The 24908-nt window shown below is 38.6% G+C and overlaps 2 protein-coding genes across 2 annotated transcripts; one reads left to right on the forward strand and one right to left on the reverse strand.

Moving 5' to 3' along the window:
- Positions 1 to 2706: 2706 nt before the first annotated feature.
- LOC134789383 (uncharacterized) lies at positions 2707 to 14403 on the forward strand. Its single transcript, XM_063760014.1, has 7 exons — positions 2707 to 2954; positions 3028 to 3221; positions 3481 to 3629; positions 4255 to 4400; positions 5247 to 5500; positions 13569 to 13733; positions 14156 to 14403. The coding sequence occupies exons 1-7, from the start codon at positions 2762 to 2764 to the stop codon at positions 14399 to 14401; spliced, it is 1347 nt and encodes a 448-aa protein (XP_063616084.1). The 5' UTR covers positions 2707 to 2761; the 3' UTR covers positions 14402 to 14403.
- A 4284-nt stretch (positions 14404 to 18687) lies between these two features.
- Positions 18688 to 23253, reverse strand: LOC134806701 (O-acyltransferase like protein-like). Its single transcript, XM_063780026.1, has 6 exons — positions 23092 to 23253; positions 22462 to 22652; positions 21354 to 21492; positions 20662 to 20848; positions 19194 to 19336; positions 18688 to 18696 (listed from the first exon to the last, which is right to left on the reverse strand). The coding sequence occupies exons 1-6, from the start codon at positions 23251 to 23253 to the stop codon at positions 18688 to 18690; spliced, it is 831 nt and encodes a 276-aa protein (XP_063636096.1).
- Between the last annotated feature and the right edge of the window lie 1655 nt (positions 23254 to 24908).

Raw genomic sequence — 24908 nt, forward strand, 5'->3', positions numbered from 1 at the left:
CATGACTTTAAGGGCTTCCGCGTAAGGTCAAATCGAATGCCTACGTTGGAGATGTTTATACGTACCCTCACTTTCTTACGTATAGTATGGAAATCAGTCACGTCATGTTATCACGAAAATTGACAGTGCTGCAGCAGTAACGTTGCAACAGAGTAATGTTGCTGCAGTTGCTACCCCAATATCACCTTTATCATGTCTTAGAAAGTTATTGAAAACGCGAGCGAAGCGAGCGCGAAAAATTTTCGATATAAAAACGCTATTTGATAGACAGTTGTACTTTTTAACTTTTAGTATGGAATCAGTCACATCATTTTATCACGAAAATTGACAGTGCTGCAGCAGTAACGTTGCAACAGAGTACTCGTAATGCTGCTGCAGTTGCCACCCGAATATCACCTTTATCATATCTTAGAATGTTATTGAAAACGCGAGCGAAGCGAGCGCGAAAATTTTTCGACATAAAAAACGCAATTTGATAGACAGTTGTACATTTTTACTTTTAGTCCCAACCAGGCGCGAAAAAGTTTGCCCCTCTTTCCTAAGTAGCGCCATAAGATTCAGGGGCAAACTTAAGTCAATCGAGTGTTGTGGCTACCCCCCCTTTTAGGGGTTGAATTTTTATAGCCTATAACCTGGCCGGGAATTTTCTCGACAGATTGGTAAAGTTTTCATCAAAATTCGTTCAGCCGTTTTCACGTGATGCGCGTTCAAATAAACAGACAAACAGATAAACAGATAAACAGACAAACAGACAAACAGACAAAAAATTTAAAAACTGTTGGAACGTGTTCTGTTATCGATTCTAAGTATCCCCAGCCAAATTTTTTTCGAATATCTTCCAAGTACAGACTTTCGACCCTCTTCAGCTTTATTATATGTATAGATTCTAGTTAAAATATTCTAGTACACTAAAACTCTGATATCGTTTTGGTAACAATCTAATAGTAACAGAGTAAAATATGCATTTAGCATACAACACTTTACAATAATTGCGATGTTTACAATATTTATTAATTCTGTTCACCATCATCTAGTTTAACACACCAATAATAAAAGTGTGTATTACAAAATCTTTGTGTAAGGTACCTTATGTAATTCATTTATAGGTACTAGATTTTCTCGTACCTGTTAGCGGATTTTTAATACCTATTACTTACTCGAAATTTCTTGATTATAATGAATATTTTTACACATAACTAGATACGTTCTCTGTTGTCTAACATACTCTTTTTAATGATAACAATAAAGAGTGGTTCCAGCAACAATAAAAATTGTTGGCATTACAATATTATTGCACACTAAACAAAATATTATTTGCCTGTAACGAAAAACTGTTCAGTCCACGATATGAGCTAACTGCGGCCCCCCGCACCCCTGCGCCGCCGCCCGCAGCGCCCAGAACATTCTGTCATTTTCACCGAAGTCCGGACAGAGTTCATTTCAAGTGTCGCCAATAATAAATGAATCAGGTTGCATTCCTGTTTAGATCACCGGTTTTAGCAAATAAAAGTGTCTGTGTGTAGTGAACAAAGGCGGACGAAGCGGATAGCAGTTTAATTAAACTTTATACATATGTTGCTAATAGTGATAAGGTTATATTGGAGTGTTCTGTTTGTGTGTTGTGTTTGCTACCAAAATTATCTCTGTGTTATATTTGCCATACGCTCACTAAAATTGAGGCCGATAATTTATGTTATGTACTACTAAAATTAAAACGAATATAAAAAAAAATGTTTGTTTTTACTTTACTCATAGTAATTATTTAGGATTGAGATTTTTCTGTTTATGTTTCAGGCCACCACACCTATACCACAAACATCATTATTGCGGACTAAGCCAATGTAGGTACTTACTGCCGAGTTAAACAGAATAATGTTAAACACCTTAGGTAAGTCTTCGTCGCAACAAAAGCATGTTAAAGCGAAGACTCACCTAAGATATTTAACCTAACTCTGTTTCACTCGACAGTATATTACAATTTCAGTCCGCAATAATGATTTACTGAACACAAATATAAAACCCGTTAAACTCTACAATATATATAGTAAACAGAACATACTGTTTATTTCATGCCACAACAATTATATTTAACACAAACATAAATCTGGTATTCTCCAATACTGCATATAGTAAACAGAAATTGTTGATTATTTCAGTCAGCTAAAATTATACTTAAAACTAATAAAAAATCTGGTGAACACTAATGAAATATCTGATAAACTCTACCCTGTCCTATAATGATGGCTACAGATAGGTTTTGTATACTACACAAAATTTATTTTCTACGATACTAGGTATGTGGGTAATAGGAACTAGAAATGATGTTGTAAAGAACTAGAATTTTCTGTTAATGTGTAAAAAAAGTCTAGTTGTCACATATAATACAATAAAATCAAGTTAAATTTACAATATTCTGGTAAAGAACACTAGATTTTTTTCTCCGTGCGCCGCGTCTGTCTGTATGTTTTCCACTATGCCTAGGTATCAATAGAGTGATTCTGGGGGAAAGTTTAAGTGTAAGTAGGTATAATTTGTTAACCCGTGCAAAGCCGGGGCGAGTCGCTAGTGCAATTAACAAATCTGATTACAGCCAATCAAGCAGATAATGATACAGTTTTATTTTGTGTTTGACAAATTATCTAGGCAAGATTAGGGCTATCGTTTTTTTAACTCGATTAAATAAATTCAGCACACCGTCGTCGTAGTCGACATAACCACTTAAACCCGTGAAAGTTGCGCTCGCTGCGCACACACAGACACAATGATCCGTTTAACGGTGGTTATCTTAGCGCTGGTGGCGGCGGCCGCGGCCCTGCCCGCCGAGCTGCCCAATCCCGGGGAATTAGTCTTCGTCCTGAACGAAGACGACTGGGATGACTATCTGGACGGTTGGCTCGCAAATGAGCAGCTTAAGTCGGGGGCCAACTTCACCAGCCGCAACGGAGCTCGAAATGGTACTGCCTTGACCTCTTTCACTCAATAACGATTTGTTTTAAGTATTTGTTAAACATAATGATTTGTTTTAAGGGTGTACCTTCAGAGTGAACGGAGACCTCGGGCAGCCTCAGCCGGTGTACTTGCGCGGAGGGAACTATCTAACCGCCGACGGAAACTCAGGCCAGATCCGGCTGAGCTCCGGAGAGCAGGTCACCATCGCCTGCACCGGCTCCGGCCGCACTATCCAGCACCCCAACCTCGCGACCTCGGGACTCCAAATAGCTGTAGGTACCTATAATAAGCTGCCTGCCTAACTTAAAAAAGATGCAAGTTTACATAATTCGGATCATAACTAACAAATTCAAATTCGTGATCATGCGTAAGATAGTACCTACCTTACTGGTCTGTACCTACTTCGCAAATAAACTCATTAATTTATTCATACGAAATATATGATATGATAACTTCATCTTCATGTTTTACTTAAGACATTCATTCGCCTTCCTCAAAATTACACGAGTTAATGTTGCCATTGTCTTCCAGACTGCTACTTGTGCCAGTGACGACCTGGTGAGCGGCAGCGGTTGGCTGAATGGAAACGGCGCGTTCGGCGGTTTCACGTGCAGTGCTCACTCCTACCACGACGCCGTCGGCACCACCAGCAGATGCTACAATGATAACTTACTTATCCAGTAAGCGTTCAACACTTTAACTCCCCACCCGACGTCAGTTCTTCCTACTAGTCCCGATACATATACATATATTATATTCTCGTCTAGTCGGAGCATTTTCACAGGAACAAACATTATATGAAATATTCTATAATAACAAAATTCTAAAACATAAAATACCAATTGTACCTACGAAGAAGGAAATAATTTCTTTTTGACGTGATAACGTCTTAAATCGATGAACACGGAGCATGCACGAAAAAGTGTCATGTTGTGGACGGATCTCCATGGTAACGTTGTGGACAAATCTCCACGGTAACGTTACATTATGTAATGGTAATGACTAATGTTTTCTTATGACGTTATCACGTAAAATTATCGTCCGTAAACCGACTTTACAGACAACCATACATATTTTTTTTTAAATTATTTTTCAGAAGTGCTGTGCTATAGGAGAGGTCAATATGATTTGGACAATACTTAGTTCAAACATTACTATTACGGCTCCCATTACTGAGTCGTTTGTGTAAAAATTATTAATATAAATAAAATGTTAGTTTATACGAACTCCATTTACACCAGGGCTAGTATTACCTTTAGCTAATGTTTTAATTTATCTGAAGTTAAGTTAAAATGTAATTTACAGGGTGGGTTTTATTGTTAACGGGTGGATGTATCCCCTGTACGTGTCCTGCTTCGACCAGAACCGCCTAGAGGTCCTGTACGTCGTGTACGAGCAGACCCCTGCCAACGCCGTCCACCAAACTGGCGTCGACCGCCCAAGTTGGCTAGGTAAGAACTAACAGTACCTACCTGCCTAATTAATTGTCAAAGTTAAAAACCGAATAATGTGAATAGGCCAATCAAATTTGATTTTTTCGAAGATTTAATTCCCAGCAAGCTCATCCGAGTTTGCTCAATCTCAGGTGTGCATAATCTTTATCTCGTTTTCAGTTTTTAAGAAAGAAGGTATAACTTAACATGAATTCATAGTCAAGTTTGTAATAATGGCCGCTACTTTGAATTTCTTTTTTTTTGTATAATCATGTCAAAATCTTATAAAAAAACTCTTTCACCACTGTCTGATCCCCAAAACCTTCCGGTAGTGACATTGTAATTTGATGTGTTCCTTCTTCACCGAGTGGTTTGGCAACCCAAGGAAAAATGTATCTTCCAAGGTTTCACCACCTGGGATTGAACAAACTCGGATTTACACACATTTTTGGACCAAAATGAAGGCATTCAACGATTTATAGCTTGCTGGTAATTAATTCCTCAAAACGCTTTTTTTTATCTAATTTGATTGGCCTATAAGGTTTTGCCCCTTTGCCTTTGCTGATGTTGCATCGCGGCACTTACTGGTATATACAAGCCTGACTTTCAAATTCCCTAAGCAATTTCCTTCGTGAGTTTTTTGGATGCTCAAAGCGGACATCTGAATTTAATTTGATACATTTTCAGTGAAGAAGAACATTGTTAGGACGCCTGAACAAGTAATTTTAAGATAACATAATTATGTGAAATTCAATACCAAGCATAACAGCACAGTATGTCTCGTGCGTGGCCTGAGACCTGTGCCCCGCCCCAGATGTGACGTATAATTAGAGAATTTGTTCTCATGTCTGAATTTACTTGCAGTTGGTAGCTTTTTCCCCGGTGTGGGAGTGAACACCGCCTACACTCAAGTCCAGCAGAAGATCTCCATAGCTAATGTGGTCGGGCAAGAACTGGCCGACAAGTACGTCACGACCACGCAGTTCCTGGCGCGCGGACACTTGGCGGCCAAGTCCGACTACGTGTTCGCCACCGGCCAGCGAGCCACGTTTTGGTTCGTTAACGCCGCTCCGCAGTGGCAACCGTTCAATGCTGGCAATTGGAACTGGCTGGAACAGGTTAGTTATACTAGCAAAAAGCAGAGCTTTGTAAGGGCTCGCGAAGTTTTTCTACCTAAACGTACCGGATTGCGACTTTGATCCAGTCCGCGGCTTGTTCCATGTTCGATCGAGTGGGTAACGTAATAATAAATCCGTTAAGGACGCAGCAATAAGTGAGAACAAGAAAGAAATATACTGACCCCGGTCGCTGTCCGGTACGCCTGTCTGTTACAGCTTTTACTTTGTCCATTAAAACGTGTCCAGACGACTGTTTGACACGACAAATTGCCAATATCATCCACACGTTATATACAATTTCATAAGAGCTTATTAAATCCTACACGGTCGCCCAGTACTTTTTGTAAGGAAGCCAATTGGCTTTCCTACATAATGTTGGGTCAGAGAGCCAATGTCCTTGAATTTATTTTTGCGTCCACCTCACAATTAAGCGAAAAACTATCCCGTATGGACACCTACTGGTGGTAATCACGCTGCTCCGCACATAAACACACATATAATTTGCTCTCCTAAGTGCTCATCAAGACAACGAGTGAGATGGCCAAATCAGCGTTTGCCTATGTTGCACCAAACCTGAGTTCCAATAGGTACTGCAGGGTTCAGCATCAGCTCTATCTTGGGTACTACTCTCCTAAGTGCTCATCAAGACGAGTTGGATGACCAGAACAGCGTGTGCCTATATTGCGCCAAACCCGAGTTCCACTATTAGGTACTGCCAGGGTTCAGCATCAGCTTTATCTTGGGTACTTCTCTCATAAGTGCTTATCAAGACGAGTCGGATGACCAAAACAGCGTGTGCCTATGTTGCACCAAACCTGAGTTCCACTAGGTAAAGCCAGGGTTCAACATCAGCTCTATCTTGGGTACTGCTTTACCAAGAGATCATCATGACGAGTCGGATGTCTAAAACAGGGTATGTCTATGTTGCACCAAACCTGAGTACCGGGTACACTACATAATTCCGAAATATTTTATGCCGAATCTTAGAATATCGAATTTTATTATTCAGTTTTTTAAATGCTCGACCCATCAAAATTCCTGTCGTAATTACGAACGATGAAAATCACGAATGTGTATATTTCCGAATAGCAAAAAAGACGATTTTTTTTAATTCCGAACCACATAATTCCGAATATTAAAATTCCGATAGTGATAAACACCGAATTTAACATTTACGATTTTTGAAATCACGAATTCCGAAATGCCATTATTCCGAAAATTTGAATTCCGATTCCACGTGACTCCTATGCTCGCCTCCGCAGCTCCGGCTTGCTGATCGCCTTAGGCGACCAACAGTCTGTTTTCGTGGGGTCGCAGTTCTAACCTAACCTAACCCACTTTTCTGGCAACAGTTTGTTTTCCTGGGGTCGCAGTTCTAACCTAACCTAACCCACTTTTCTGGCAACAGTTCGTTTTCTTGGGGGTTGCAGTTCTAACCTAACCTAACCCACTTTTCAGACAACAGTTCGTTTTCTTGGGGGACGCAGTTTTAACCTAACCTAACCCACTTTTCTGGCAACAGTTTGTTTTCGTGAGGTCGCAGTTCTAACCTAACCTAACCCACTTTTCTGGCAACAGTTTTTTTGTTGGGCTCCGCATCTGCTCCGGCGCTACGGGCATAGCAGCCACTTCGCCCTTGCGTAGCAAAGTGCAGGCACTAATGCTCGCCTCCGCAGCTTCGGCGTCTTCGGCGGCCAGCCTCGGCCGCTTCGGCTCACATTGTGCTCTGCGCTTTGCTACGGCGGGCGAGGGCTGCTTCCCCTCCGCGCCTCCGGCTTTTTACTTACACTCTAGGGGTAGGACAGACAAGACCACGTGAACAGTGGGGTGCTCCGATTCGGATTTTGGTTAGTTAGACTTAAAAAAGTGCGTTTAAGTCTTATTTTGAAAATCACGAATTTCATTATTCCGAGTTTACAAAAGATCGAATTTCTGAATACCGAATTACTTTATTTCCGATCGGTCAATGATTTTTCGGAATAGACAAATTCGGAAAAAATATTTTCGGATTATTTCTAAATCGGAACTTTAAGCTTTCGTCCATATGAAAATCGGATTTTAAGTATTCGGAAATAACACAGTCGTGATTTTCATCTTAATTCAAACACATTCGTAATTTCGATAATTCGGACATATAAAAAATCGGGATTGTGAAAATCGAGGTTATGAAAGTCGGAAAAACATATTTCGGAATATTTGGGTGTTCCCCTAAGTACCAATAGGTACAGCCAGGTTTCAGCATCAGCTCTATCGTGGGTACTGCTCTTCCAAGTGCTCATTAAGATGTGTCGGATGACCGAGAAGTTGAAGTTGGAGAAGTTAAAGTTGGAGAAGTTGAAGAAGTTGGAAAAATTGAAAAAGTTGAAGTTCGAATTGGAGAAGTTGGAGTTCAATTTGAAGAAGTTGGAGAAGTTGAAGTTGAAAAGTTTGGAGAAGTTGAAGTTGAAGAAATAGGAGAAGTTGAAGTTGAAGAAGTTGGCGACGTCGAAGAAGTTGGACAAGTCGAAGTTGAAGAACTTGAAATAGTTGGATAATTTGAAGTTGAAGAAGTTGGATAAATTGAAGAAGTTTAGGACGATAACAAATTTGGAGATTTGAAGAAGTTGTAAGTTGGAGAAGTTAAAAAAGTTAATGAAGTTGAAGAAGTTGAATACCTACGCTGGCGCAGTTGAAGTTAAATAGGTTGGAGAAGTTTAAGTTGAAGAAGTTGAAGTTGACTAAGATGAAGAAGTTGCAGAAGTCGAAGAAGGTTAGAAAGATAAAGAAGTTGGAGTAGTTGAAGTTGAAGAAGTTGAGGAAGTTGAATTTGAAGAAGTTCAAAAGGTTGGAGTAGTTGAAGTTGAAGAAGTTGGGGAAGTTGAAGAAGTTGGGGAAGTTGAAGAAGTTGAGGAAGTTGAAGTTGAAGAAGTTGGAGTAGTTGAAGAAGTTGAAAAGGTTGCAGAACTTGAAGTTGAAGAAGTAGGAGAAGTTGAAGTTAGAGAAATAGAAGTTGAAAAGTTTGGAGAAGATGAAGTTGAAGAAGTAGGAGATGTTGAAGAAGTAGGAGAAATTGAAGTTGAAGAAGTAGGAGAAGTTGAAGTTAAAGAAGTTGGAGAAGTTGAAGATGTTGAACCTTAACTTAATAGGCGTAAGTTCAGAATAGATCGTGAAACTACTAACTTTTCTTCTTGCACCATTTTTATTAAAATAAAAAATAAAAATAAAAATCATTTATTTCAGAAAACAGGTTCCATAATATGGTTAGTAACTCTTAACTTAACAACTATGTTAGTTTATTTGTAAAAAGACAGGAGAGAAAGAGCACATAAAAATATAACTAAAATAAAATTAAATTATAAAATAACAAGTACCTAACAACACAAAAATACACGCGACCACCCCCCTCCGTCGCCTCATGCATCCCACGGCCTCCTCATAACATGCAGATCCATGAAGCGGCCGAGGACGGGCGAATCCAACCTGTCCGCGATCATCTGCAGGATACTGTTGCCGCTCCCTCGCACACGTCGTATGACGGACGCTGACTTTTTGCGTATTATCGCATAAAAATCGTCGACGGCCGCGTCGGCAAACATGCCCGACGCGCTGCAATAGCGAGGGAGCCGCAACAGGGCCCTGAATGCGTTATTGTATTGCACTCTTAGTGCATTGTACGCCCGCTTTGTAAAGCTGACCCATAGACCACTCGTGTAAAAACTTTGGCAGTACGCTCTAAAAAGAGATAGTTTTACAGGCACACTACAGCGAGTGAATCTATGAGCCAGCATATTGCCGCGAACGGACAATGACCTTCGCTCACGTTCTATATCCTTATCATTTTTAAGGTCTTCGGATAGCACATGGCCCAGATATTTAAATTTTGTCACTCGTTTTAACGGTACACTGTTTAAAAGAAGCGGTGGAATGTATTGTGGCAACCTGTTCCTACCTTTGAAAATCATGAACTCGCTTTTTTTCACGTTATACCTTAAGCCATGAGTATCCGCATACCTTTCACATATATTTATCAGCTTTTGCAGTCCATAGAAAGACGGACTGAGCAGCACCATATCGTCCGCATAACTTATATTATTTACGCTGATATTATCCAGGCGGCAACCGATATGCATGCTACTCAGCTCGCCAATCAGCTGATCAACATATAGGTTAAATAACCTTGGCGATGTTAACCCTCCCTGTCTTACCCCACAGCTGAGTGAATACTCGTCAGAATACACATTTGCCCACCTCACTTTGTTCTTTTGATTACCATACCAATATGAAAAAAGACTGACAACCTCAGGTGCCACGCCTGTCTCCCTTAACCTGTTCCAAAGTAGATCATAAGACACGAGATCAAAAGCTTTGGACAAGTCAAGGAAACATGCGTATATAGGCGATTTTCTATTGATATAGTAATCAACAGTGTGCTTCAGTGTTAGGATTGCGCATTCAGTACCTAATCCTTCTTGAAAACCAAACTGTGCATTGCATAGTTTTATATGTTGACTAAGATGAACGTCCAGTATTTTATCCAACACTTTAGCAACCACTGTAGCAAGCGAGATGGGGCGATAGTTCGCTTTGTCGGAAATGTCACCTGTCGAGTTTTTTATCAGCGGTATCACAACAGTTTTCATAAGGTCACATGGTAAATATGAGTGGCGTAAACAAAATGTAAACAACATAGATAAAACTCTGCATAGATGCGGACCTGCGTGCTGTAGATGTTCTATACTTAGCCCATCGTGTCCTGGAGACTTACCCCTCTTCATGCACTTTATAGCCCGGCCCACCATTGTACTCGTTATTTCAAAAACCGGACTCGTTGTAGTGTCCAATGGATTGAGCACCGCAGATGACTTGAGGGGTGAGTCTACCTTAAAAAATTGCCCAAACATATTGGCAATGTTCACGGGATCGCAAGTACCATCAACACTAACAGGCAGAGATACTTTCCCATTCAACTTTTTTGTGTTTTTCCAAAACTTACTGAATTGCTTAGACGCATGTTGCGAGGCAAGAATATCCATGTCGATCTGTTCTTGATTGACTTGACAAAACTTAAGCCTAGATTTAAATATTTTTCTACTACGGCACATAGCCTCATAAACAAGCCCGCACCGTGGTCTATTATGCAAAACATATGTGCAAAAATCCAGCCTAGCCTGCTTATGCGCCTGTGACACATGTCTATTCCAACCCCGCAGACATCTATTTCTATTCCCTACTCGAACAGGTTTTTTAGTACATGACTCTATAGCCGCCTGCCTCAGAGTATTAATAATATTCCCATAATATTTTTCTATAATTATCTTATGTGTATCATCCTTACAAAGTTTATCGGCACACAATTGAAACTCAGAAGGAAAATCTATTAATTTTAGTTTATTATCACATATGTTGCTATATTTTTCAATTTCGTCGGGACTTCTCAGGCCCCAGATAACATATTTATTACAGTTGTCAGTGCTTACTTGTAACTTACTTACGATATGACCTAAATCACACTCAACCCGCATTGGGAAATGGTCCGACCAATATACGTCATACAAGACTTCGATATTTTTTATTGTTTTCCACGCTGATTTGCTAACTATACAGTGGTCGAGCCATCTCTCACATCCATGCGCCTCGCTTACGTAGGTATAAGTATTAGACGCAATACCTAATTTCACAAGATCCGCACAGACCCAATCATTTTCACTACAAAAATTGAGTAGTTCCCCTCCGAAGGACGCTGTAGGATGCGCGTTTATGTCACCTAGTATATAAATATTTTCAATACTACTGTCCTGTACTAACGCATACAACTCACCCAAACATTGTGTAAACAAAGGCAAATTGTCCCACTGGTCCGTCGGCATGTACACGCACATTATCAAGATTTCACTGTGTCCAGATGTTACCGCTCTTATCGCACATATTCGATCACTACAACACTTAACCACCGAGACGTTCCGGAATACACTACTTCGCCATAATAACGCCACACCGCCATGAGGACGACCGCGAAGAATACCCGACGTTAAATCGATTGCCGATTTACCCGTGTAGTTGAAGTCTTTGTCAATGCTGCCAAGAAACGCCAAGTCGTGTGGCATCAGCCAAGTCTCTTGTAATGCTACAACGTCAGCTGTTTTACACAGAGACTGAACACAACTTACGCTTCGCCTAATATTTTTACAGTTGTAACTTATAAATATATTATTTTTCACTTCACTTATTGTTGAAGAAATCATTAATAAGCTTATATCCTTATATTTATACTTATACTTTTACTTATGATGCGTTAAACTACGTCACGCTATCGCTCTTCTCAGTCGACCGTTTATCCTGCTTCGCTTTAAAATCTAGAAAGCGCCTAACTGTAACACCTGCCGGCCACAGCGAGTTATCCATAAAGGTGTCCAATTTTTCACTTGACACAAACATTTTATATGACTGGTAATCTCTTTGTTTGCGGGTTTTTATTTTAAACATCAACACCCTCTCGTTGGTCTTCTCGTGAATATAGTCGATTACGTCGTTAATCACTACGTCATTGTGCACATTAGACACAAACAAAGGTACTCGCACGTTCGCCGCTTTGAACTTCATATTCCCAACGGGTTTTCCTTCACAACCTATGATCCTATTTCTCAATCTCCTTCTTTGTGCCGTTATCCATTCTCCATCCACATCTGATGATTTCCAGACCTTTTCACTGCCTGCCATTTCCGCAAAAGACATTGTTTTCAATACAGTTGTTAAGTTATCCTCGCTTATTACATCTATGTTTAGCCCTATGATTGTCTGGTAAAGAATGCCTTTAGGTATTAAGTCCGCCATTTGTACATTTTATTTGTATTTTGTACAATAATGTTTAAATAAATATATACCTACAAAAATTTGTACCTAGTGAGGTGTCGGGTCTCGGAGGCTAGACATTTCTAGAACAATCCAGAACATTCGAGAGTATTCGAGAGCATTCCACAGCATTTCAGAACATTCTGGAATGTTGTCGAATATTCGAGAACATTCTAGATCATTGTGGAACATTCCAGAATACTTTCGAATATTCTGGAATGTTCTGGAACATACGAAGCTTCTCTTGTCTTCTACCCCTGAGTTCCATTACGGAGTGATAAATAAAATTCTATATCCTTCCCCGGGACTCAAATTATCTGTATACCAAATTTCAACCAAATCGGTTCAGCGGTTATTGTTTCCCCATACAAACTTCCACCCCCTTTTTCACCCCCTTAAAGAGGGACTTCTGGGATAAAAACTACCCTATGTCCTTCACCGGGACTCAAACTATCTCTAAGTATACCAAATTTCATCAAAATCGGTTCAGCGATTTAAGCGTGAAGAGGTAACAGACAGACAGACAGAGAGACAGACACACCTTCTCATTTATAATGTTATATATATGTAAGTATGGATAAATTTTTTACTTACCATTTGTCATAAAAACAAATAATTTACATTAGCACGAATGTTAATTCATCACTTCTCCAACAGATGGTGTTAGTAGTAATACAAAGTGTTATTCCTTTATTTTATTTTTTTAGGTTTATAAAATGATATTTTTATGTTTGATAACACATCTAGACATCAATTTAAATTACTATGTTAAATCTCAAACGTAATAGTCCAGTAGTTTTTCCGTAAAGTGTACCACAAAAATGCATAGATTGTCGAATAGTGATAGGGCTCGCTTCGCTCGCCCTAATTATACCTATATACGTACATACTTACACTTAAATGACCACTCATGTAATTAAACATATTATAACAGTACCTATGTATTTTATACAACTCTTGTAAAAGAAAGAAGGACAATAGCTGTTTCGTTTATGGTATAAATAGTATATATGTAAGTGAGTATCGGCGAGCAACGCAAATCTTTAAGGCCATGCACCAATGTCCCATATCAGTGGGATTGTATAAACTTTTTAACACTTAATATTATGGGTTATAAAGATAAGAGTAAATTACCTGTCCTTGCTTTTCGTAATTTGAAACTATAGGTACATACAATTAGGAAAAGGAGAAGTAAATCATTAATACTATGTTTTTACAAAAATACCCTATTCGTTACAAGAACGCTCGTGCTCGCATTGGCGTCGCCGGCTACAACACGATCATTTACACGGGCACGTGGGGCGTGACGCAACTGCGCGACGCCAACGGCGTGCTGCAAGACATCTACCTGCACCGCGACGCCAACAACAACCCGCAGTTACCCGTGCCACTCTACTTCTACAAGGTAATAATTCATAATTCATAAACAACACCGCCATGTACTCGGGCACGTGGGGCGTGACGCAGCTGCGCGACGCCAACGGCGTGCTGCAGGACATCTACCTGCACCGCGACGCCAACAACAACCCGCAGTTACCCGTGCCGCTCTACTTCTACAAGGTAATAAATAATAATTCATAAACAACACCGCCTTTACTCGGGCACGTGTACGAAACGCTGCTGCGCGACGCCAACACCGTGCCGTGTATATGGTATAAAGATTTCACGAAAAAGTTCAACAATTTTCTGAAGGTTTCTATTTCTAAATACCTACTTAATTTCTAATATTTAACAGCGTAGAAATGGCGGTTGGTGTACACGTATTTCGATGTTCGCGGTACCCGTCGCCTGTTAAACAGCAATCTAAGACGAAAATTCTCATTGTAGGTGATCTACGATGAATCCCGCCGGCTGGGCACCGCGTTCGTGAGCATCAACAATCCCTGGTACACGGAAGAGGAGGTGCGCGCGCTGACGTTCTGCACGGACCGCTGCCGCACCGACGCCTTCAGCTGGATCGGCTGGCAGCCCGACCGCATCGACCTGGGCTACAGCTTCTGCTGCGACGTCGACGAGTTCAGGAGGACGGTGCCCCACCTCCCGGCGTTCACTGTTGACGGCCTTTTGTCATAATTGAGGGCATAGGCCCTTTCTCACAAAATTTACTATATAGACATGTTGATTTAAACTAACACGGTTTTCATATATAAATTATAAAATATCGCCTGATGTTTCGTACGTGAGATTACATTCGTCGTCACATGTTTTTTTAGTTCCTACCAAATTTATATAAATAAACCCCTTATTCATAAAACTGAGCAATGCTAGGCATTAAAACATATTAAAACGTGTATATACATATGTAAATAAACGTTGAGACGTAGTTCTAGTATCGTTATTATTAGTACAGTCGCCATCAGATATATCGGAGCGGCCAAGGTGTTCACAATATCTGAACACGCGCTCTAACGCCCTGACAATAGAGGCGTGTTCCGATATTTGTGAGCACCTTGGCCGCTCCGTTATATCTGATGGCGACTGTACCTATCTACCTGAACTTCTACTGATATCAGCACTCTAATAAGTGGACGCTTATCGAGGCCAAGTTCCATAAGGCGACGTTACTACCATACACATATTAATCATATTATGTACACCCAGCCGCATAGAGTCAGGCCAAGAAAATTCTGCAGCATGTTTGATACCCCACGCAGTGCAAGTGTTATTTTAAACGTCAAACTTCTATGGCATTATAGAATAGAATAGAATAGAATAGAATAGAATAGAATAGAATAGAATAGAATAGAATAGAATAGAATAGAATAGAATAGAATAGAATAGAATAGAATAGAATAGAATAGAATAGAATAGAATAGAATAGAATAGAATAGAATAGAATAGAATAGAATAGAATAGAATAGAATAGAATAGAATAGAATAGAATAGAATAGAATAGAATAGAATAGAATAGAATAGAATAGAATAGAATAGAATAGAATAGAATAGAATAGAATAGAATAGAATAGAATAGAATAGAATAGAATAGAATAGAATAGAATAGAATAGAATAGAATAGAATAGAATAGAATAGAATAGAATAGAATAGAATAGAATAGAATAGAATAGAATAGAATAGAATAGAATAGAATAGAATAGAATAGAATAGAATAGAATAGAATAGAATAGAATAGTATAGAATAGAATAGAATAGAATAGAATAGTATAGAATAGAATAGAATAGAATAGAATAGAATAGAATAGAATAGAATAGAATAGAATAGAATAGAATAGAATAGAATAGAATAGAATAGAATAGAATAGAATAGAATAGAATAGAATAGAATAGAATAGAATAGAATAGAATAGAATAGAACAGAATAGAATAGAATTGATTTATTCGTAAGCACAAACAATCGGTACAATAGGTACATTACATTATATAAAAGAAAACATAAAATAAGATTAAAGTGCCACGAAATGACACACAAATGACGTACAAATAACACTTGCACTGCGTGGGCTATCAAAATCGCTGCAGACTTTTCTTGATCTAACTTCTAACTGTCATTGCAGTACAATACATATGCAGCTACTTAACAATGCAACAAACGTTGGTTCGAAACATTGGAATGCATTTTGGATTCATTATAATACGCGATATATTCCCTTGAAATAGTTGTAAGTATTTTAAATAAGAAAATCTAATCAATTCTCATCTCACTGTAGCGCCCCCGCCAAGACGAGCCAAGCGAAGCAAGCATTGACGTATATCTAAGGACTGGCCTTACGGGCAATAAGAATGGGGCATGAATGGGGCCAGTACAGCGGTGTGACACCGCTACAACGCGATTGGTAGATGAGATCACATCACGCGCGCGATTGGTCGCAACTAGTTGCGTTAGACTGCACGATTGGCTATAATTCGTCAGTGACACCGCTGAACTAGTACCATTTTTAGTGCCCGTAAGGCCCGTCCTTAGATATACGTCAATGGAAGCAAACTATGCTTGGATCTGAGGTTTGGATTATAATAACAGATAAACAAAATTATCGGGATATGATATCAATAATATATATATATATATATATATTGGAAATATAGTGGAGTGGTGGTACATATATAGTGGACTTATTAAACATAAAAAGTTTCAATTGCATACCTCTTATCCAGAAAGCTGAAATTTGTTATATAGGCTAGTAATGGGACACAAACAACAAAAAAATCCTAAAACATGGAACTTTACCCCCAACCCTAGAGGTCTGAAAATTGATATACCTAGGGACTCCTTGTTGGAAATAATAAAACATTACGTATTTCAGGAATTTTATTAACTATCCCACCCCTCCCCCCTTCCTTTAAATGGGGAGCTTCCTTATTAGCTATGCACTATATTAACCAGTGTTGGCCGAAATCGTAAACTGTAATCATCCGTTACGGTTTAAGGTTCAATTTATAATGGTTAATGGCCAACATTTTCAATTCGCATTAACTTTCGGCTAACACTGACTATAACTAAGTACCTATATACAAAGTTGTAGGTAAGGGGCTGTCCATAAATTACGTCATCGATTTTTGACGATTTTGGACCCCCCCCCCCCCTATAATCATCCAAAAATCATGCTTCAAATGACCCCATTTCCTCCTACTTCATGCTACCGTCATCCGATGTCCAGACCCCCCCCCCCCCTAATTTGAAATGACGTAATTTATGAATAGCCCCTAAGTTATAAAATAATAACACCATCGGAATACACAATACTACTATTTCATTTCTTTACAAGATACCTAATCATCATATACAATTATTTACTCATTCAGTATACTTTGCTACAACCTCAAAGATAATGCTTACTTAAAATGTGTGTGTGTGTGTGTGTCGTGGTGTGTGTGTGGGGGGGGGGGGGGCGTGTGCATGTGCGTGTGCGTGTGCGTGTGCGTGCGTGTGTGTGTGTGTGTAATAAAATTAAAGTGCTTACATTCAAGGAGCGAGGGACATGGAGAGTAGGTACTGTTCAGTTTTTTACTAGAATCGAATGGTTTCTTCTGGTATAATTAGCTCAATGTGTATCACCTCCTCCTTGCATCGGTCTCCTCATCACTGAGGGTAGTGGACATTTCTAGGGAACAGCTTCTGTCTGATAATCTGTCGGCGTTGACGCTCCACGATGCCAAACCAAAGCCCTTGAGGGCTGAACGTATTTGGCTGTCCACCTCATTGGGCTCCTGCGTCCCGACTTGCCTTCGAGTTTACCGGTGACAGGTAACTTTTCCACGTTATAGTATTAAAAACAGTAGTTTTAAGCAGATGGCAGATGGTAGAGAAGCCTCGTTGTGATGTTCAGTTCAGCTAAGATGCATTAGTGTGGCGAGCTGTTCAGTGTAGGTATGTCCAGCATCCTTCTCCAACACATCACAACGGCTTTCATTCAAGAGGTTCAAAAGAGCTCAATGAGGATTGGAAAAATTCCTATAAATAATATAATTACCTACAAGTAAGTATATAAGAACTAAAAGCGGTAAAAAATCCCAAATGTGTTACGCTGTTACAAATAATGATGTTGATCCCAAGATTCCCAAGGTACAATCTTACTACCTAGTAGTAGGTACTACTGTTGATTTTCGCCTTCACATCCCTGCTTGGTCTTCACCGTCGCCTTCCCAGTCTTACCTGTAAAAGTTAGCTATATTAACCTTTGTTGCATTAGGTACATTATAATTCTCATATAATAAACGGTGGTCAGTAGTGGGCGGAGTACCTAAATAGTATACAAATCAGAAGATAGTCATTTGTTCCAGATGATGTAGATTTGTAGAAGAATAGTGTTAAGTTACATAGCTACATAATAAGTATTTCGTGTCCAATAATTACTAATTAGTAACCCTAAGTGGATTACTAATACACTATGTATGTATGTCTCATCTGCAGCTTAAGATGATAGTAATTTTAGTAATTATTACCTACCAAAATAATAATTAAAAACAACTCACTTCCTCCTATCGCCATCTTTATAAGTGTAGAGAAAGGATAATCTATCAGCACGGTCGCTACAAAAGCGACTATAAACGCCGTCACGAAGTCAGCTAAGGATCGGTAGAACTGAAACAAAAAGTGCGAGTGTGTCAGCTCAGCTCCGACGACCGGAGTTTAACAGGAGACAAAATAAGGTAGGAACATGAAGAATCCGAAAACTACAGACCTAAAGTAAGCGGCTGTATAACGGTTATATAGTACCCGCATATACATATTTGATAAAACTAACTAGCCAAAAAAATATGACGTGTTTAATGGACAACCCTTTATAGTGTTAAGTGCAAGTTCATACATTTGCTACTTGCGTTTAATGACAAATACCTACTCGTATTAAACACTAATAAATGTGTGAACTGGTCGTTAAACCCAAATAAGCAACGGTCAAAATCAAACAATCTGAGATGAACAATTATTTTATCAATTAAAAAGGTCAATGGAAAAAACGATAAATAATTTCTAAACTATTCGTATGCTATGTATTCGTGTGCTATGTGTGAATTTTTGTAAATATTGCCTGTTTTTACAATATTTGCAAGCCTGCATGCAGACTGAATGCACGGATTTCTTTTATTTTGTAACACCTTCTCATAACTGTGTTCTATGCAAATAAATTCTTTGAATCTTTTATGCTACACATATTGTTCAGGAAATATGCTAAATTCAGCTCCTTCCATGTTTTTTTTTATTTAATACAATTCATACTTATAAGTACTTATACACTGTATTACTGTAATTTTTTCAGTACCTACTTACTAAAACTATAGCTGCCATGCAAATTTAATCTTAGGAGATCTTCCGTAACATTAAAGTTAAAAATATTAATTGAATGATTGATTTCACTTAAGAAAATTAAAAGGTTGAAAAAAAGTAGCGAAATATAATTAAAAACTTACAAAGCGTTCCACGGAGAAGTGACCAATCGATACAGAAGTAGAATTGACAATAACCATTAAGGAATAGTGGAAGATGTACATCGCGTAGGAAAGCCGAGAGGGGAGCTTCCACATACGGAGCGACAGGAACCAGTTGACAGGACCTGCGTAGTAACAACCGAGATTGGATTAATGAGGGCTACCGTCCCTGTGCTCACCAGTTGGCGCCCCTGTTGACTAAAGGTCCGAGGCTGTCAAAGTCACTGTTATTATGGGCGCATTATTGTTTTTTTTTTTTCAAATCGTAATATAAGAAGAAACAAAACTTAAGTACCTACTTACTGAAAAACTTACTTGTTAGACTTAGGAACTTATCGGTTTTTCAAAGTTCAAATATACTTTATTCATGTAGGCACATCAACAACAACAAACAACAAGCACTTATGAATAGTATGTATTAAATATATACAGGATGGAACATGTCTAGGGACTGAGCTGAAATGATAATGTTATCTAAGTGATCTACAATCGAGTTATTACAATCGTAAAGCTGAACAAATTCATTAAAATATTTTGATATCAGTGACAACCCCACAAAATTATTTACATTTTTAATTGACACAAGTCATAATACAGTAAATTTATACATTTAGAGTTTGCGTCAAATCCGGTAGGTAGTTCTGATTTTTTGCAGACTTATTTATGATATTGGTCCAATGAATAATCCAAGTTGGTGACCTCGAGCGCCGAACGCAACTTTGTCAAAAATCGAAAATCCTGCGAAAATTTCGGTTTTTATTTAGTTTTGGGCGATTCTAACCCTAAAGGACTAGTTTTTGATAGTACCTTTCTTAGACGTTTTTAAAGAAGACTAAATTTGCTACAATACGAGATTAGAACTGTCTCTGTAGATTGAATAGTTTCCGAGATAAAGGCTTTCAAAATTTAGATTTTTTTTAAATTGAGAAATTGTACGTTTTTGACATTGACGGACCGATTTTGGATTGCAGCCACGCTATTTGGACTGTTGGAAGGCTCGTCAGTGGCCACCTTTAGAAATGTTAACGTGATTAATAAGTAAAATATAAAGTACTTACGTACTACGTAGCCTAAACAATTCCCCGTTTGCATAAAAGTCCTTCGTTCTGTTCCTCCCGATATTATCAGAGCAATTGATTGATGTTAATATTACTCCATTATTATACAGATCAAATTTAGTTATGACTAGGTAAAACGCGTTTATACACCAGCCGGGCTAGCACATGATTGGCGCGACAGTATCTCGCGGCGAGATGTTAATAAAAGAGGGACGGGTAGTCTTTTTCACCGCTTTTTACCGCTGTTTTAAATTTTATTCAAATTTACTCTGATAGTTTTTGAGATAAATGATATACGAACAGACGGATAGACAGAGGCATGACGAATATAAGGGTTCCGTTTTTGCCATTCTGGCAACGGAACCCTAAAAGCAGTACAGATTTATACCAACCTCCATAACCGTGTGTACACGCAAATATCACCCAGCCAATACACACAGCCCACCCGGGTCTGGCGAAGGAGTTAATTATGCCGTCCCAAAAGGGGCTGTCCCAATCCATCTGAAGAACGGGGTATGAGGAGTAGATAACGCCGGCGGAAACCACGAAGGCGCAGAACCAGCATAATGCTACAAACCACTGAAAGATGGTAAGGAGTGGTAAGTTCATAATTTTAGTGAGTAGGTAATTAAGTACATAACATACTGTGATCAAATCCTATATTTACGTACTATAGTTTTAAATGGGCAATGTAGCCTCACCACGACTGCCTTAGCAGTGCAGTGTCAAACTGACATGTACCTATATTAGGTATGACTACGACATTCAAATAATACGTATGTATTTGTTTCTCCGGGAGAAACCAGAATAGGTCATCTACTTACACCTGGAGTTAAATTATTTCTGAATTCACTTATAAGCTGGTAAAGTTTACCTATGTTACTAACTTTCATTTACTTTATAAACAAATTGTATATTAAGCTTAGAATAAATTTAAAAGTGGAAAAATTACTGTCTTGGGTGAGATTTGAACTCACGACTCCTCCACGATTTTTCCACTTTTAAATTTATTCTAAGCTTAATAGCATCGTTCGCAGACGTTTCTGCTTGTTAAAAATTAAAATTGTAAGTATATTTTTCTTACTCTAGCCATGTGGACTTGTTTGCTTTTATACATATTAAGAAGATAGCCAAACAACATGCCAACGAAGAAAGGGGAGCATCTGGTCAGAGTGTTGTGATAATAATATCGTAGATAGTGATTGGCATCTTCTTGTGATCGCCTGGAAACAAAACGTTTCATAAAAATGCCATCTAGGTTCGATTATTCAAACTTGTACCTACAATGGGAGTTGCTAATAGCGCCATCTTTTTTGTATACCGTGTACTACTGCATGAATTTGCAGTACCAATAACTTCTGTAGGCATTAGAGTATAATATTTTCGATAGATGGCGAATGAAACAAAGTTTACTTATTTCGCATCCGCTACGTGACGCTAGAACGCTAGAACGCTAGATGTCGACTGCGAAAATAATAAACGTTTTGGTAAGAAAACTGATGTATGGCGTGAGCACTCTATATGCTTATTTATTTTTCTATGCTATAACTAACTTATAGGGGTCATCCATTAATTACATCACACGTTTAGGGGCGGGAGGGGGTCAAGAAAATGTGACATATTGTGACATGGGGTGGGGGGAGACACAAACTTTGTGACGTCACTTTAAATTCATCAGTAACCGAAAATTTATTTAAATTATTTTATTAGCTGTACATTTAAATAACAAGGTTTTAAAACGATAATCGTTTTTATTCGTATAATTTTCTTTCCTAAGCAGTTTTGGGTTATAAAATTACTAATATTTATATCGTCAAAAACATTTTGATAAAATATTAATAATACTTAGGTACTTACTTAATTCGATTTGGCGATTTCGTAGAAAAAATGTGACGTCACACTAGGGGGGAGGGGTTTGCCAAATGTGACCAAGTGTGACAAGGAGGGGGGGAGGGGTCAAAAAACCTAGAAATTCGTGTGACGTAATTAATGGATGACCCCTTACCAACTAGGGAACAAATCAAATTATTTTATGAAATGTTTTATGTGGCCGGGTGGTCTAGTGGTCATGGCGTTAGCCGCGTAAGCTGAAGACGCGGATTCGATTCCTCGGCCTCGGCCACCGGTGGACATGGCCATTTTTTCTCAGGTGTATGATAAATCTATTTCACTTACTTAAAACTATAACTTACGTCGGTACAAACGATGCGGTTTGGAACTTGTTTAAATAGTTATACGTTGTCGATACCACCATGACAACCAATATGACGACAGTTAATGCGATCCATGCCGATCTTCTTCTGCCGAGCATCCAGAATAAAATTAGAGGTGAGAGTATATGCAGCTGCATGTCAACAGCGAGGTACCAAGTGGGGCCAATACACTGAAATATAAATCTTTTTTAATCAATTTACAATTAATGGGCCATATTTTTCTTTTGTCAATAGACAAATGAACTCATAAGTTTAATACATTGGTGACAGCAGATACGTGGCTGTTGCAGTGTTTCTGTCGTACGTTCTAATCACAACAACAACAACAACAACAACGTAATTTATCAAATCAAAAATCGTCTTGGGTCGCCCCATTCGTTTTTTTTTTGTCATTTCTGCTTTCGTCACCCATTCTTCCATCGTAACTTTCGTTGGTAATCTTTGTTATCTTTATTGGTCATATTTGTTGCTTATCTTTTTCTTATTCCGGCTCATTTCGGTTTTCGTCATCATTTTCATTGGGCATGTTCGATATTCGTCTATCTCTTTTTTAACCAACTTTCGTTACTTCCGGCTATAATATATGTTTGTTATTCTAAAGCTACTTACCCGTTTATCCACCAAATAATTCTGCACGTAAGTGAGGGTGGCCCACCAGTATGCCCTACACCGTTCTACTTTATCAACGACGATGTGCCACTCCGGGCCGTCAGAGAGATGGTTGAATAACGACGCTTGGAGGAACACGGCGGTTGCCAAAATGGGAAACATTCGCAAGAAACGGTGAAGATAGAACATATGGATGTTTTTCAAGAGACCCTCTGAAAAATAAAACCAATTCATTACGATAGTCACTACGCTGATAATAGAATTAGAAAGAGTAATTTGATATTAACAGGCGTAATTAATCGTTTTTTTAACACGGATTGAAAATTATTTCTTTAAAAATCAGTTAAAAACGCTTTTAAATTTTAATTGACGATATAATGATAATGGTATGGTTTCATAATGAAAATGATAATCAAAGTAACTACTATTACCCACTGATGTCCCGAATGGTTTCCTTTGATATATTTCAATAATATTCTAAATAATCTGAGTCGATCTGGAATACCTATGCCCGCAAAAGAGTTAAAAGATGGAGGGTCGGAGACTCGTGGGACAGACAGAGTGGACACAATTGTTTTTGCTATTTTTAGAAATACGTTTCTTAATATATGTATTGGTCTAATATAAATTATGTATTAAACTCTCCATCTAGTAAGGTAAACGTACTAGTGCTCGACATGCTAATGCCCAATAGATGGCACCTTGCCTCGACACGGATCCAGTACATGTCATCTTGAAACTTAAGTCATTGTCAATAGAAGTGGCAACTCTAACCGCGTCGAGCACCAGTACGTTTAGGCAGAAATTTATTACCGTGAGACATAAAAATGGAATCTAACCGACTTAAAAATAGAACAATATTATGTTTAGATACAGGGTAATTTTTGACCCGTTAGCCATATTTGAATATGTCATTACAGATCAACAGCTCATTTTTGAAAAAAAAAGTGGCACTTTTTTATTTAATTATTTTGACGTTTTTATCCATCAAACACACAAAATATAGTCACTGTACTCGTTTGTTTCGATTCGTGCACTATTATGGCAAACACAATGCACTAGGATGGTACAATCGTATAGCCAAATATAGCAAAAGGGCATAGCAAACGCCTGAATGATGGCAACGTATTTTATGTAAGTCTACTTGCTCATCTAGCTCATCTGTGACCAATGAAATCCAGTACAAGCGCACTCCTTAATTATGCAATGGGTGGTACCTTAAGGTTTAAGTTACACTGGCTAAGCAAACTACTACGTACCTGCGCTCCATCGTAATCATGATAAAATGTAGGAGTGTCATTCATATCATATGGCTCACCGAGCCGAAGCTCACAGGATTGGACGGCGCGTTTAGTGTCCTCTCTAGTTACGAAGGTTATACCGGTCTTGAGGTCATATTGTGCTGGATCACTCGATCGCTGAATGCACCTTGACGTCTCTTAATAACTCGATCCGCGTGCAAGATGAACTACTTTTTTATTTCTTAGTGGTAAGTGAGATAGAGATAACTAGATAAGGGTGTCTCGAGTGGGTATTTTAGGGTGATCAAACACGCGTTGAATATTCGGATTTCAAAAAGTGGCTACAAATTAAAAAATATTTACATAAATACTATTTTTATTTCACTAAGATTTTTTTGGTAACTTTTCGCAACTATATTACAAACTGTTAGCCAGATGTTCAAAAAGAACCCTGTATTAAGTAGGTATATGAAACATAGAAGACAGTTTTCTGACTTGTGACATGTTTTATTTCGCCATATCTGGCTATCTATTTAATGTTGAATAAATAATGTAGGTATACTCGTATAATACTTA

Source organism: Cydia splendana, chromosome 3, assembly GCF_910591565.1.
Source record: "Cydia splendana chromosome 3, ilCydSple1.2, whole genome shotgun sequence".
Classification (NCBI taxonomy): Eukaryota; Metazoa; Arthropoda; class Insecta; order Lepidoptera; family Tortricidae; genus Cydia; species Cydia splendana.